At 35.0% G+C, this 16,366-nt stretch overlaps 2 protein-coding genes and 2 long non-coding RNA genes across 5 annotated transcripts; all 4 read right to left on the minus strand.

Annotated features, from left to right (window-relative positions):
- Positions 1 to 1,781: 1,781 nt before the first annotated feature.
- On the minus strand, positions 1,782 to 2,820 carry LOC143587777 (uncharacterized; the record flags this gene model as incomplete). Its single annotated transcript, XM_077068963.1, has 5 exons — positions 1,782 to 1,851; positions 2,201 to 2,361; positions 2,443 to 2,491; positions 2,585 to 2,652; positions 2,731 to 2,820. Coding segments are annotated over 5 exons (438 nt in total), but the record flags the coding sequence as incomplete, so codon positions are not given.
- A 336-nt stretch (positions 2,821 to 3,156) lies between these two features.
- LOC143587778 (uncharacterized) lies at positions 3,157 to 3,507 on the minus strand. Its single transcript, XR_013144969.1, has 3 exons — positions 3,436 to 3,507; positions 3,302 to 3,353; positions 3,157 to 3,232 (listed from the first exon to the last, which is right to left on the minus strand). It is a non-coding gene; the product is annotated as an uncharacterized LOC143587778 (long non-coding RNA).
- A 2,379-nt stretch (positions 3,508 to 5,886) lies between these two features.
- LOC143587787 (mitochondrial ATP-independent inner membrane protease subunit 1a-like) lies at positions 5,887 to 6,847 on the minus strand. The gene is made up of 4 exons (XM_077068974.1): positions 6,431 to 6,847; positions 6,222 to 6,332; positions 6,052 to 6,117; positions 5,887 to 5,913 (listed from the first exon to the last, which is right to left on the minus strand). Exons 1-4 carry the CDS (start codon positions 6,845 to 6,847, stop codon positions 5,887 to 5,889), a joined length of 621 nt encoding a protein of 206 aa, XP_076925089.1.
- An 8,424-nt stretch (positions 6,848 to 15,271) lies between these two features.
- LOC143587779 (uncharacterized) lies at positions 15,272 to 15,935 on the minus strand. Of its 2 annotated transcripts, none has more exons than XR_013144971.1 (4): positions 15,840 to 15,935; positions 15,688 to 15,760; positions 15,545 to 15,610; positions 15,272 to 15,438 (listed from the first exon to the last, which is right to left on the minus strand). It is a non-coding gene; the product is annotated as an uncharacterized LOC143587779 (long non-coding RNA). The 2 variants fall into 2 exon arrangements; XR_013144970.1 differs by having other exon boundaries at positions 15,272 to 15,441.
- Positions 15,936 to 16,366: the final 431 nt, after the last annotated feature.

Below are 16,366 nucleotides of genomic sequence, written 5' to 3' on the forward strand. Positions count from 1 at the left end.
AGGTGTCTTCCCCATGGATGGAAGGTGTATGCGTCTGCCACGATAGTATAAAAGTTTGCTTGGGAAAATAGGTACAGACTACAGAGTAAAAGACAATACTTCATTTGTAGTCAACAACGGGGTCAGTCGGTAAAACTCAAGTGTTGGTAAAACCCAACCGTTTTCGATCCCGGGCGTTGAAACAGTGAGTCTACGGGAATTTGGTCAGTCACGTTCGTTATACTACCGGAACAGAAAAAAAATTGGCGTTCTGTCTGTTTTCGTTACGTTCATTATGATGACTGAACTAAAAAACAAAAACAAAAATTGTGGGCCAGTTCGGTGCCGCCAAATGGCCCAATAGGGCACTTGCGACACCAAACTTGTCATTTGTTATATAGCATAATTACATTTGGGTTAGGGAATGGACTAGAGTTTAAGGGTGTAAACAAGCTAACATGCTCAACCTCAAATAAAGTTTGTTTAGTTATTGAGCATGAGCTCGAGCCTTATAATGGATGCTCATTTAGGTTTGTCGAGTTTTATCAAGCCTTATTTATTTTTATTTCTTTTTTTTTCTTTTTTGGACTTCTATGTATTAATTTACAGTACACAACCTCGTAAGGTACAACATGAGTTCAAGATGAACTAAGGCTAGTTTAAGGTTTTTCTCAAAATACATGAAAATAATTAAAAAGGTATATATATATATATATATATATATATATATATATATATTAATTAGTAAATAACAAGCAAGTCGAGCTTGAAGAAACAACTCACAACCGAGCTCGTGCTTTAGAAAAAGAACTTGAATTGAGCCGAACTTGAGCCTAGTCAAGCTCACGCTCGGCTCGTTCACACCCCTAGTGTAAAACCCACACCATGGTGGGCTCCACTCCTGATAAGGCTTGACGAGCTAGCAAAGCTTAACTTATTTATAACCCGAAGAAAGCTGAATTATCTCGCTTGTGTTAACGAACTAAAACGTTGAGCTCGAGCTCGACCGCCAAAAAACTCAAGTTAGTCTGTAGTTCGTTGAGCCAGCTCGTTTGATTTTGTGTTTTCAAAGTTTGTATTTTTAATACTTATTGATGTGTGTGTATGTAATATTTTTTTTTATAAATTAGGGTTGTGTTAAAATTTGTGCTTTAATTTAAACAAGCGAGTCAACAAGAAAACGAGAGCTTACCTTGGCTCAGGATCGGCTCGTTTACGAGCCGAGCCTATGCAATTTCAAGCGAGAGTTTTTGCAAACTTTTTTTAGCAACTCTAGTTTTGATCCCTCACAAAGCCATAATTCATGAAAACAAGTTATAAGACATTCGTCCTGTGTTCATTTGCAATACTAAAAATGATAAAATCAATGTTTTGAACATCGGATCAATTGAATGAAGCAACTAAAGATTACATGTGCATAAATCGGATCGGATGTTATTTACTACTATAAACTAATCTAACAATCTTCTATCAATTTTTCATTCCAACTCTTAGCAAGCAAAGTAGCAAACTAAACAGTTATAACTACATCAGAATCATGATTAAAATCAAACTGTTAACACTTGGTTTCAACTAGAAACACTCTGTCCAATGCTGTTGGGTAACATAATACATAAACCAGATGCTATGTTAATCAAAATATTGTATACAATAATCTCATAAAACAATAAAATAAACAAAACCCTGGTATGATGATGCAAACCTCTAAAAGGATTGTTTACCAACATCAATAAACTTTAAAAAAAAAAGTACACAAAAATTTAAAACTACTATTAGTCGACTGCAAATATCTTCCCGGTTGCCTATTTGTTAATCTTCCGCAAAGTGTTTACATATGTATAACTTGAAAATGATACAAAAAGCTTTCTAAACCTGAAAATATGCACAAATGTTAGTGAAATTTGGACAAAAAAGAATAAGAGTAAAGTGCCATTTTCGTCCTTGTGGTTTGGCAAATAATGCGAATTTAGTCCAAAAAGTTTATTTTTTGCATATGGACCCTCCACGTTTCTCAATTCTTGCCAATTACATCCAAATCACTAACCTCGTTAAATTTAATCGTTAAGTCAGGGGTAGACATGTCTTTTCACTAGTTCTTTATTATATGAGTAAAGTGCCAAAATCGTCCCTGAGGTTTGGTCATATTTGCGAATTTCGTCCAAAAATATTTTTTTGCCAAACCACAAGCTCTATAGCACAAGTGTCAACTTATGATACATACCATACCCATTGACTCAAGTGTTGTAACATCGCAGCATAACTGCGACGTGGATATTCATTTAGCACACAATGCATTTGTCCATTTAAAGAACTTTGAGCACTCCATAAAGAAAACCATATATCAATTGGCCCACTGTACTTGCGGATTATGTTAGTACTCACCTGAGGGAACACACACGGCATGTTGAAAAGTCAAACATAAGAGAAAGTCAACCATTAAAAAAATGGGAAAGAAAAATATACCAGTTCCCATGCTTCAATATCTTCTTGTGCAGCATCAAGCAGAAACCTTCTAAAAGGAGACCAATTATTTATATAATAATTTCTTAAATCTTAACTGCTAATTTAAATTTGCAGAAAAGTTTTATACAACAATGACACTTACCGCACACCATGGTGTACATCGCGGTGATTACAGTGACCTGATACACCATAGTTATCAAAAGTAATTATCTGCAACAAATTATATAAGGTTAACTTTTATATGTTATAAAACGTGAAATGCAAAAAATTAGAGAGATCGGAACTTACAATGTCAATTGCGTGATCATTAATTTTCTTCTCAGCAATCTTTGATAGCAAACTCGTATTCCATATATTCCCAAAACCATCCTGAAGATAAATTCAAACAGGTATTAATATATTATTCATAGGCAAGAAATAAAAAACAGATTAATATTTTTTTAGTAGCGAAAGAAATAAACCTGAAAATCTGGATGATCCATTACTGTCACTTGTTGAATGGGAACCTGTATGACCATCATAAGCAACAAAATTAAACTTATACATAATATTGTGTAACAAAATATATCACCTTAAGGACAGCAGAAGCTCTATAAAGCTCTTCTTTTCTAACATTTCCCTTATTATCCGCGTTACCTGCAAGCCAATTAACAAAACACAACATCAAATACATGCCACATTGGCAACTCTTATAGTAATATAGTTACACAATATATTACCAGTTGACATGCATAATATGTGCACGTTATGCCCTCTTGAAGTCAGCCAATTGATTGTTGGTGAAAAGAACCTGCAAATAATATAGTTCAATACCATAAAGTCAATAATAAATTTGAAAGAGTATTATTATAATTCATACATGGATTCATCATCGGGATGGGCGATGACTAGCAGGACGTTTCTCTTTTCAGCTGATACATTCAGAAAACAATTATTAAAGTGTAATATAAGTTAAATGTTACAATAGCAGCATATGTATCTGGGATCACTGACCAGTGTTGTTTAAGAAGGAAGATTGGTACGAGTAAAATGATGATGCATGAAGGATGAATTTGCAGAGTGAAGCTAACCAGATAAGAGCTACCGAAGTAAATAATATGAACCATTCCATCTTCTTAGTAACTCCTACATAGAGAGTTATTAAAATAAAATTTGGTTGATTAATTGGAATTAAAAAATTGGTAATGCGTGTTGATTTGAATTGCGAAATAAGACGCATAATTATAATTATAGATAGATTCAAGAGCTTAAAAACCCTAGTTTGCAATTGCAATCGGAAGTGTACAAACAAAGCAGGTAGTTTGGCAATTAACATACCTGATCGGAAAGACTACATTAAAAGCCAAACTGATCTGTAATCACGGAATCTAACAAGTGAATAACCAGCGAATCGAACCTGCGAGCGATCAAAGAAGCAATGAGGACGAAGAGGAGAGTAGGAAGACCTGGGCAAGGGTCCTAAAAACTTGGGTAAGGTATCATTCATTCATAACCGGTACCATTTGCTCATCAATATTAATAAATTGTTCAGTAGAAACTTTTATCTAAGTTCATTTTTAATAAATGAGCTAACATGAACATATGATTCACTTGTTCATTTGTGTCGTTTTTTTGGATGAATTATCTACTCAATGTTTTATATTTATTCAATTTTGTTCATTTAAGTATGTTCGCTTATGTATGTTCAATAATGTTCGTTTGGATTTATATGAACGACCATATATGACCATGAACATGCTAATTTTTTAAACGAGAACTAGTTGTCTGGTTAAATTTTCGTGTTTGTGTAAAGTGAAATGAACGAACACAAGAATGCCCATGTTCATGTTCGTTCAATACATTTACAGAACGAGACTCACTATTTAATCTCTATCAAATAAACAATATTAAATTACTTTTTTCACGAAGCAAATACTTGATAAAAAAATCACGATACAATCGTTTTTTATTATCGTTCTTATCAAAAGGCAATCTCGGTAAGTTCTTATATTGTTTTTAGAGTAAGGAGTAAACTGTCATTTTCGTCCTTGTGGTTTGGCAAATAATGCGAATTTAGTCCAAAAAGTTTATTTTTTGCATATGGACACTCCACGTTTCTCAATTCTTGCCAATTACATCCAAATCATTAACCTCGTTAAATTGAATCGTTAGTCAGAGGTAGACATGTCTTTTCACCATTTCTTTATTATATGAGTAAAGTGCCAAAATCGTCCCTGAGGTTTGGTCATATTTGCGAATTTCGTCCAAAAATATTTTTTTTTCGCAAGTAGACCCTTGATTTTTCCCAACCGTTGCCAATTTCGTCCAAATTGTTACTCGGTCTAAATTCAACATTAACTTATGGGTGTTACTGTCCTTTTACATGTTTGTTTACATTATTGTTATTATGTGTTTGTTTGATGACATATATAACATTTCACGATTCCTATGTTTGAATCCAATATATTATCCGTTTATTTATTCTTCTTTATTTGTAGTCATATAAGGGGTTTAGCTCAGCGTAACAATAATAACAATGTAAACAAATATGTAAAAGGACAGTAACACCCCTGAGTTGACGTTAAATTTAGACCGGGTTAACAAATTGGACGAAATTGACAACAGTTGGGAAACATCGAGAATATAATTGCGAAAAAAAAATATTTTTGGACGAAATTAGCAAATGTAACCAAACTTCAGGGACGAATTTGACACTGTACTCATGTAATAAAGAAAGAGTGAAAAGACATGTCTACCCCTGAGTTAACGATTCAATTTAACGGAGTTAGTGATTTGGATGTAATTGGCAAGAATTAGGAAACGTGGAGGGTCCATATGCAAAAAATAAACTTTTTGGACTAAATTCGTATTATTTGCCAAACCACAATGACGAAAATGGCACTTTACTCTTGTTTTTATCAGAAAATGATAGGATTATTTTGGTAGTAAGCATGAACCTCAGCATAACACGCACAAGAAAATTGTTTACGAAATTGATTTATTTAACCTAAAAGAGTATTTTATTTTGCAAGTTAATATTTTATAAAACTTTTAACTTGGTTACAAAGTTACAAATATGTTACAAACACGGCTCTACAAAAACAGATTTTGTTTTGTTATCAGATTTATATAAAAAACGTTCTTCGTTGATGCTAGCAGAGTAGCAGTATAAAAAAGATACTTATTTTGGCCCAAACTCGTTTTGACGTAGTATTCAACCGGTCATATGTTATTGAACATGAAACTGAAGATACTAAAAAAACAAACAAATCCATACCACATGATAAAACAGCAAAACTTCAATAGGACAAATGGTATTATTCCCAAATTTAACAGTTGGTATGCATTCCCTCAAAGGCAAACAAGTGTATATGTTCCAGTTATTAGTAAAAAATATCAGAAAAATAACCCTTCAAAGGATTCTCAGTATTGAAGGTATGATAAACTCACAACTCTACTGTATTATCATGACTGGTTTGCCTGCTCCAAATCCTGTGACCAAAACAAATATGACCAAAATTTCAACAAAAAAAGAAAACAAAACTAGAGGACAATATAATCACCTTCTTATATGATAAGAACCATCCGAGAAACATATAAACAAAGTTAAATGCCGTGTGCAGAACGTACCTTAAGGGCCGGGTCAACAGTTTCTGGTCTCTTTGCAACTGACCCAAATGCACTAGTGGGCCATATCTGTAAACATTTATATATACACTCTCAAGCCTAATTGAATTTTATAACCTAACAATAACAAAATAAGATGTAATATGATGATCCAAACGACGAGATAAACTTGCCTTCCAGAAAATCTTCCCTTTAAGCAGCCCATAAGGAACCGGTCCAAAATTCCTCGAATCATAAGAATTATAAATATTATCTCCCTGAACCCAAACATGCCCCTTTGGAACCTACATATTTACAATATTAACCCATCAACAATAAGTTGTTTATTCACACTCAAAATACTGAAATAGTAAAGATAAATGTTGTAGATCAATCATCATACAATAATGGTCTCGGTTTTATCATTATTTTTGGGATCCACAATGTAGGTAATTTTGTCACCTTCCATTCCAGTGATCCTTTTGGTGACAAACTTTCTTGGATTTTCAGGAGATTGGAGTACGACTACGTCACCGGTACCCGCTTTACCGTTTCGGGTTGAGATTCTTTCTAACAAGACGAGCTCGTTAGTAAGACTAAAGGTAGGGAGCATACTAGGACCAAAGACCTGCAGGTAGCTGATTGTTGGATTTCGACAAAGAGATAATATAAGAGGTAAAGTTTGGTTTTTAGTTTTTACCACAGCAGTTGAGCCGAGGTAGGTATTGGTGACATGAACTGCACAGAAGAATTTGGCAAGTAGAAAGCTTTTGTCAAGTGCTTCTTTTACTAAGAAGGCCCATTGCTGAAACAAACTCATCTTTCTTTAACCTTTTGTCTTCCAACAAGTGTACCTAAATTAGCAGATAAAGAAACCAATTTCATTATAGATTTACAGCTCCTGGTTAGGCCTATAAATTTTGACCAACCATCCCAAAATTGGGTTGATATGGGTCGTTTTTCAAAAATTTTGGGTTGATATGAGTCAATGCTTCTCATAGAATGGGTCCAAGTGGGTTAATTGAGACAGCCCTTTCTAATGAAATGGGTCAAAATGGGTTGATGTTATTTTTCAAACAGATCAGAATAGGTTGATATAGGACGCGCAACCCGGCCACTCGGCCAGTAAGTGCGTAATGCAGTATCGGGCGCGTGGAAGCGCAATCTGAAGCCGGTACACATGCAACCCGGCGCTAACACATGCGCAGCATGGCCTCAGATGCGTAACTGATGTCAAAATGCGGAAAAACACATTAAAAACGCGTAACCAGCCGCACCGGTGCCTGAATGTGAGTAACTGGCACCGGAATGCGTGTAACCGACATTAAACACGTGTAACTGGCACGGATTACTTGTGCAGAGCCAGTTACGCGTCAAGCTGAGTTCCGGGTTACCTGCATTTTCTCGATTTGGTACGTGTGACCGACTCTACACGCGCAACTGGAGTTTAAACACGCATAACTAACACCTAAACACATGTAACCAGCATTAACCCTTTTTTGAATCACCCATTAGACCCTAAACCATTTTGACCCGTGACCCAAACCCGTCCGGACCCGACCCGCATGTCACTCCTACTTCTTAGTAAGTATAAGCACTAAACTTATCAGTCTACCACATGATTAAAAGAATAAGGAACAAACAAAATAACACCAATATAGAGCATACTCCAGTAAACATTAAGATAAACTTATACCATGGAGACGCAAAATATTGGCAGAGACAATAAAGTTTAATCTTTAACAAAACCCAGATCACTGAATGCTATTTGGGCATAAAATTTTTAAAAGCCATGACAATGGTTTTGCCTCTCACGCATTTCGTCGAACAGGTGATACGCATTATGAATCAAGACTTTAACATAACGAACACACTTCATAGAAACATCCCTACTGATAATAAATCAATATTCAAACTATGAATAGAACATAAACTTGCATTGTTCTCACAAGATGAACAATAAATCAATGAAAATTGTTTCAGTTGGTAGGGCAAATATATGAAACTGTGTGTGATCTTGCAGGATATAGAACTGGGGAATATGTGCAGATATAATAAGTTGAGTGATTAGATATATATACCTTATAAAGATAATATTGATCTCGCCGTCGCCGGTGCCGGAAAGAGAGACGTCGTCGAGTAGTGGAGATTTGGGGAAGCTCATAAAACTGGGTCTTAATGTCTAAATATAACCCCCCTAGTTTTAGAAATTAAAAACGTTTTTTGGAACCCTTGGTTCTCGGGTCCTCGCGTCCCCGAAGGAACATTCTCTATTTCTCCTCTTATGCCACTAGACATTAGTTGCGTCGTCACAAGAGTCGAAACCCTCTGACGTAATGCAGATAGGATAAAAGTGATAAAACCTCCATCTTGGCTTGGATTCGAACTGACGACCTCTCGAAGAAAGGCTAGTTCTTATCTTTATTGCTATAACCAACTGGGCCAACCCATAATATTAACTTATACGTATGTTTTTTTTCTTCTTCTAATTACACTCAAATATAACTTATTTTTAAATAGTAACATTAATTGTATAAGAGGTCATTCCTGCTTTAGTGGGGTGATAAGATGGTTTAAATATAAAATTGAAGGTCAAAAGTTCATTTCCCGTAATACATGTTTGGTTGTTTAGAAAAAAATAATAATAATAAATAAAATTGTATCAGAGTAATATTCATTTTAATATAGAGTTTTCTAGTTTCTTATGTCAATATGTCTACATAAAATTTGTTAAGGTTGTATGGTGTTTATTTTATGAAAGTGAGATGTCATGTTTAAATCCTTAGATTTTATGTAAAAGAAAATTGTTGTTTAAAAACAAATTGTCATAATTATTCATAAAGTAACGTATACTAGACACGACTTAATTGTCTATATAAACTATACTGAAATATATATATATTTTTATATTAAAGTTAAACTAGTATTTAGAACCCGCGCGTTGTCGTTAAGCCAAATGTTTACTTGCAAAATTTAGAGTTAAATAGCGAAATAACAATGGCAGTACCAAGTCAAGACACGGATCAAGCTTGATGCCCTTTACAAATTATTTCAAAACTTTACTTTTCATCTCATTTTCAATCTTCAAATTCGATTTTCAATTAAATCAACGTACAATTTCATTATGCAAATTGGCACATTTAAAAAAAGAATTATAATGCATTCTATTTGCTAAATACATAGAAAACAAATGCCTAAATTTAGATACATAAGGAAAGTCACATTTTCATCAGCAACTGCAGTTGCATTGCACATCTTCTCACATAGATTTGAATGTAATCTCAAGTGGCATGGTAACTTCATGGTTAATGTCAACTGTAAAAAGCAAATGAAAAAACTCAAGATGCGACATAGCCAGAACCAATTGTGGACTTCTTCCATCAATTAGCGCATTGTGGCGAAGTGTTGAAGTCGCTAGCCAAACTTGGAACGTTTAGACACTTGTCGGCATTAACGAAAGCTAACAAAACGCTCAGATAAAATCATCACAGCCTTTTTAACATATTGATAAATAATATTCAAAAGATAGCAGAAATAACCCATTAGGCGGATGTAAAATATCACATCCGCTGGCTCAGATGAGTGCATTAGAATGCAAATGGCTGCAAAAGAGTTTTGTACTCCGATTATGCCCCGCCAAGATGTGATTCTTCATAGAAAACATCATCACAGCCTCTTAAGCAAATAGAGACAGCCTCTTACAGAGGTGAATCGAAATAATCGACTCCTGTAGCAGTCCCATTCAAATTATTAACGAAAAGAATGCCAACAATAGAATACAATTCTGAATCAGAATAGTTCATAAGTCAGTAGTTGACTGCAAAAAAATAAATAACACATATAAATATTATTTATTAAAATTAGATAGTTTCACATACCATACCAAGAAAGCAATAGAGATCCAACCTGTTGTACCATCGAGCGTCAATCGCCAAGGCTCAGATCTCTAAGTGGGGGATCAAATTCACAATTGCATAGTTCATGACCAGACCTTCCGGATCTTTCCATGCCACAATACGAATCCTATAATCGATGTCCCCTCAGAATAAATCGATCATCATAGCCATCACAGCCTTCATATTAAGTGGCACATGAACAAATCGACATTAGTAAATAACATATTACCATGTAAATTACTTTCAAACTACCTTTGATTGCCAATCGCGGGCTTTTAGCTACTGGCATTTCATCTAATACCTGTCGAGCAAGAAATGTGGTTGACAAAACATAAAATGACAAACATTAAACAAACAATGTTGTGAACAAAACGAAACTGCCAGATTATAACATGTGTGACAAAATCTATAATTAATTCTTGGTGTGTATTCACTTTACTATTCATGTGATTAGCACTTTAAACAAATGTTATAACCATCTTGCAAATAATAATAGCACAACAAATATAGTGTCAAAAATCAGCAAATGAAACAAATTGGTTAATAGAGATAATGAAAGAACCTTTAGCGTCGGTGTATTCTGTTTGCTACATTTTGTCAAAAATAGTGTCAAAAAGTAGAAAAATCAAACCATTTTAGCTACCGGCATTTCATCATACACCTGTCGGACAATATTTTTGGTCAAAAATGCAACCCAATTGATGTTTATTAACCATGAATAGATTCAAATATAATTAAAAGAGAACCCTAATTACCAAAATTGACCTACTTACCTCCGTCACCTAGGGTTCCAGATGCAGAGACCAACGACTTTTGTTTGTCTATGGTTGTGACAGAGGGGAATCGGTGTTGTTCTCCGCCATCTGTGCTTCGATTACGACCGTTGCCGGGTTCCAATTTGGAACCCTAGGCGGCGGTGGTGGCGGAGACCGACGACTTTTGGTTGTATATGGATGTGGCAGAGGTTAATCTCGATTGACAGCTCCAGTATCTTCATCATCGGCAATGGATGATGATAGGTATGACATTTGAGCCAAAACAAGCTACACCTCAGTACGTGTTTATCGATTAAGCAAATAAACGCGTAATACGTAACAATCAAACGATTAACCGAACGGGTCTGGTTATGACCCAGATATCCCGGGGGGGCCATCTATAAGTGATATACGTTTAATATAAGTCAAAATATTGATGATATGGCCTTAGTTTGATAGCAAACAAGTTAAACGAAAACATGTTCGTTTAACTACCCGCTATAGATTTAAACGCGAAAGATAGTTACAAACCAAGCATTGTATCATCCGTTAAGCCGAAAAAGACTTACCAAACACTTCTTTGAAATGTTTTAAGCGATCCGTGAAAATATTTTCTATTTTTACAAGCATATAGCATGCTTTTGTAATTTTACACAAAACTAGCCGAAAAACACTCGTTTTCGCACTGTTTGACGCACCCGATAAGTTTTTCGCGACAAAATCCGAACCCGAACTAAATTTGGACCGGGATTTTCGTATTTGGGCTTGAAAAATCAGAAACTTGGGTCAAAATAGGCCCAAAGTGGGCCCATAAGGAGTTCCGATCGCAAGAGGGGGGGGCACCCCAAAAATTGTATAACTTGTTTTAGAAGCTTTGTTGAAACATCATTTTCACTCAAAACATTCTACAAAGCAGCTGCAAGCTGATATGCATCCAAACCCTTCAAAACCCTAGGTATCTTAATCATTTTCATCATTTTTAACTTGATTTGATTATGTTAATAACATATAAACATGTTTTAATTGCCAAAAATCATTCCTAACCATGTAAAAATCCTAAAATGGTCCATAGACATGTTTTGATTATACACATGGTGAGGAACCTGGTTTGATAGTTTTTTTGGCCATAAACACGGATTAAAGGGTTGAAACGGCATTTTTACTGTTCAAAAGTTCGTTTTTATACCCTAGCCGAAACCCTAAGTTAAAGGGCTGTTCTATTGATGAAACTTGCTGGGTTTGTGATATAGGACTTTTATCTAGCCTACATAGGAGCACAAGAACTTGAAAAGTTGATTAGAAAGGCGGAAACGAACCAAAACCGCTAAGGTAATGTCGAAACACTCGCTTACGGGCTGTTTTGGTTAAGGTTGTGATGTGCATATTTTTAGGCCTTGAAATTTTTTAGGGACATCAGGGACCATGCCATTGACTCCCTGTTTAAATTTGGTAATTTTTCGACCATCCGAGAATATTTGGCGAATTTATTACCGAATTGGGACGTTTAATGGGGAAAAATAGTTAAAATGCTTCTAAAATCATGAAATTTTTCTGGGAACTCAGATTTAATTTATTTTGATAACATATGAATTTTGGGATCATTTGGAGAAGTCAAAGGGTGTTTTGTGCCTACGCGTTCGTGTGAATTTTTATAGCCGAATATGGGCCGAAAAGAATATTGCATGAGCTTTTTACATTCTGGAATTGATACAGATTGTTTTGGGACATGATTTGAGTATTCAGAAATTTTTGTGGAATTTTTGGATATTGTTTGGGATAAACGGATAATTTTCAGGCGAAATATAGCTGATAAAGTGAATTTTTATAAATTAGTAAATCAGTAAATAATTCTAGAAATATTTTTATAAAAATCTACATAATTTAATTGATAAGTGGCTAAATTTTCATAATTTAATGATTAACGGTTAATTAATTATGCTAATTTGAAAATTAAACAAATTCAGTTTTTATATAAACCGGCAAGTTCGCGACTAACGAACCTGCGGGAATATCAAAACACCAAGAGTGATCAAAAATCATATTTTTGGATTAATTAAGTAAAAACGAACTTTTCTATGAGAAACCTGGACAATCCGGATAGATTGTTCGCGTTTCTTCTTAAATAAAACTAAATAAACGGAAACGGGCCCCGTAGCTAATCCGGGACCCCAATATGTGATCTTTCTTTATAACTTAATCATTTTATTAACCAATACATTTACCCAAGCTTATTTCTCCATAACTGTTTTCTGAACGCGTAAACGAACAACTTGGCCCAGCTGGGAAAACGAGAAACTGAGCCAAGTTCGGTTTTAAGTATTAGACATTGAACAACATCACAACCTAAGCCTATTGCCACTTACTGGGCGTTCCAACTATACCCAGATTAGTTATACAGCCCAGTTTAGTATTGAGATTATAATAATATTAAAGTATTAATATTATTATAATATTAATTATAGGAAACTGTGATTACAAGTTACACGAACCTCGAACCGACGTGCTACTGATTATCTACTAAACAGTGAGTTTCATGACCCCACTCTTTAAACAGTTTTACGAACTTTTGGGGTGAAAAACATGTTTGATTATGTCTACATATCTGAAATTTGTGATGATGTGAATTATCTAAGTGCTAACACACGAAAGTCCTCACGATCAAAGTGATTAACCTCGAGCCGGTGGCTTGTGAATAGTACTATTGGTTTGACAAACCCAAACAGAATCGGCCTGGTTGCCGTGTCACATAGCGCCGTTTGCACATGACCATATTTATATATACAAGCTATGTAGTGTTAGACATAGCTACCGGGGGGGCAAGTTGTGGGCGAAAGGGGAGCCACAGTGGCTGATTGAGCGTGGGAAATGGATGCAAGCAGCACATACGGTCAAGGCTTCACTGTAGCTTAGCATAATTACATCATTTACATACATGCATACATACTTATATCGTGATACAAGTGTTAACTTGTGAATATTCATAACTGTTTTCTTGAAACTCGTGAAACTCACCAACTCTAGTAGTTGACCCGTTTTAAACTGCTTTTCAGGTGTACCTAAATCGGAGTGATTTGGTGATCTGTTACTTGCTCAAGGTGTGTGGTTGATGCTATGTGAATAGAAGCAGGGGTGTTAGTAGTAAGATCGTATAGTTAATGAACTAGTTTTGTTTATAACACCTAGACTGTAAAACAATGTTAGAACAACGTAATGTAATATATTGTAAATTAGTTTGTAATGTTTCTTTATAAACAATGTTGTTGATACCAGAGGTGTCTGTTAGATTCCCGTTTTATGCTTCCGCATTGTGCTAGTCGGGGTGTGACAATAGGAAGTCGTCATCGGCCGTTGTCTTTGTGTTTCAAGTAGGTTTCTATGTTCTCAGATTGCATATATTTGAAGACAATTTTTTTCATATCATTTGAAGTTCCTTACTTTCTGCTAATTAGATTTTTTATTTTTGTTATATGTTCTTCGATTGTCCTAATGTGGATCTGATTTGGCTTTTTTTTTCTTTTATGTTTGTAATTGGAATTATTACACATTTGAGACTAATTAGGCTATTGGTTCTGTTTACATTATTGAGTGCCACTTGACATATGATAGGAGGCTTCAAATTGTTAAAACTGATGTTGTTCAATACGAAAATATGATTTTGGTTCATAAAGTGAAATTTATTTGTTTTATAGAGGTTTAAGTTCTTTATCTATCCGGTTCACGTGATGTGGTTATGATTGTGTTCTTTTTGAAGCCTGCGTTGCTATATTTATTTCCTTTTTGTTGGTTATAGATGATTCACTATAGACAATATTTTTAATTATTTGTTTTTTTTCTAGATTGTGGCTAGCATGATTCTGTTGTTAATGTATACATTAATCATGAAAAGAGGTTTGCTTTTGTGGATATGAGATCGGTTGAGGATCCGTAGCCTATGATGCATTGATGAGGTTAAGAGTCGACGGTGGTGTTGTGCTAATGGAGGAGCCGTTGACCCGTTTGCTTAAATGGATTAACATGCAAAGGTAATTTCATTTCGTTTATTATAATAGCTTATAATTGAATTTCCTAACCTCTTGGTTTCTGAACTAATTGCAGTTGTTGTGTCGTAGCGGCAAATGATAGGGTTTGTAGCTGGCGGTGCTGAAGCGTATTGGGTGGTTTCGGTTTTGTATACAAGGTCTCGAATGTTAATCAAGGACCTGTTTCGTGTAACCTTGGAAGGACTTAGTTTCTTTGGCTACGGGCGGGGGGGTCGAAATACTAGTTCATTTTAATTTTAATAGATAAATCAGATATTCCATCAACACATTCAACCTTTAAGACCATTTTAACTTATACTTTAAAACAGTATTATGATTGTAGAGTAAAAATGTTTATAGCATTTATGGAAGGATAGGTTTTTTAATAATGATGAGCACAAGTCATAAAATAAACCCAGCCATGTTTAGGCGCGCCACCCAACCTGCACGGCCTACTCATCTAACAAACTCTACATATAACTAAGTCTTAACAATGTGTCACCTGTTTTAATATTTTGAAGCAAAATTATGTAGTCATTAGCATGAAACACATTAAAACCCAGGTTGCTAAAGAACAAGCGGTCACCCAAAACCGATCCTCGAAGCACATTTGACCTCACAAAAAGTACAACGCCATAACCGCGCTTAACATATTTACTGCTTTTCCACGTCATCGACAATAACCAATGCTTTTGATTGGGGCGGCTCGCTTTCTTCCGAAGCATTTGTCCCATCTTGTTTCTGCCATAAATATTAAAGGATACACTCAAATTTCATTATAAATTCTAATATGAAAAGCTTGCAAATTCAATGATTAGCTGCAGTGATTTGTGGTCATTAATGTTACCTTCTTGGTTAGACCTTTAGTTTCCATGAGATGATAAAATGTTTTCATTAACATTTCTTCCTCTACCTACAAAATTGTTAAAAGATGATTAATAATTTGGTAAGAAAGTAAAAATAATCAAATATATATAGCAAAAACATTACCTGAAGTTTATGCAATTCATGTGACATTGATCTATAAGCGTCCATGAGGAGTTCATCTTGCTTCTCCAAGTGTCTACACATAAAAGATGAATATCATTAGATGCTCACAAATGTATCGAACACTAAAAAAAATAAAATTCAACAAAGATTACCTTAACACGTCTCCGGTGTGTTTAGAATCCATTGCTTTCGGAAAAACGAGCTTCCAGTCTTAGTCAGCTGTCGAGTCAATTGCGGGTTCTGCAAGTAACAAGCAGCCTTGAAACATTGTAAGTCAAGTCATTTTAAACTGTTGACTATAACAAAAGTGAAAAATGCCTTTAGTAAAATCCTAATACCCATTCATATTAATAGCTATCAGTGGTTTCAAATATGCAATTGACAATACCAGTACGCATACTGCATGGATTCAATCAACTAGATCCAATAAACATCAGTAAATGATGAATCAACAAGTGAATTGTTTAGGTTGTCTAACCCTAATTGTTGATTTTAGGAGTACGTCAATTTTGTAACGTAACTACAAGAATTGGAAGCCAGTTATTTATTAATTACCTGACAATCGAGCAGATCGGAAATCGTGGAAGTGCAGGGCAGGCGGAAGGAATGCTGAACTAAAAGAACCTTTTTAAGGAGGTCGCAATGGATTGGGAAGCAAGTCATTCGATTCGGGTTATGG

This window comes from Bidens hawaiensis, unplaced genomic scaffold (genome assembly GCF_021521415.1).
Source record: "Bidens hawaiensis isolate Kalapana, Puna unplaced genomic scaffold, B.hawaiensis_p1.1 tig00035875_1, whole genome shotgun sequence".
Classification (NCBI taxonomy): Eukaryota; Viridiplantae; Streptophyta; class Magnoliopsida; order Asterales; family Asteraceae; genus Bidens; species Bidens hawaiensis.

Coding starts and splice junctions, on each gene's coding strand:
- LOC143587787 (XM_077068974.1), bottom strand. CDS start 6,847: ATGAGTTTGTTTCAGCAATGGGCCTTCTTAGTAAAAGAAGCACTTGAC. Junction 6,333..6,430: donor ATAAAACCGAGACCATTATT/GTATGATGATTG, acceptor GTAAATATGTAG/GTTCCAAAGGGGCATGTTTG. Junction 6,118..6,221: donor AAGGGAAGATTTTCTGGAAG/GCAAGTTTATCT, acceptor AAATGTTTACAG/ATATGGCCCACTAGTGCATT.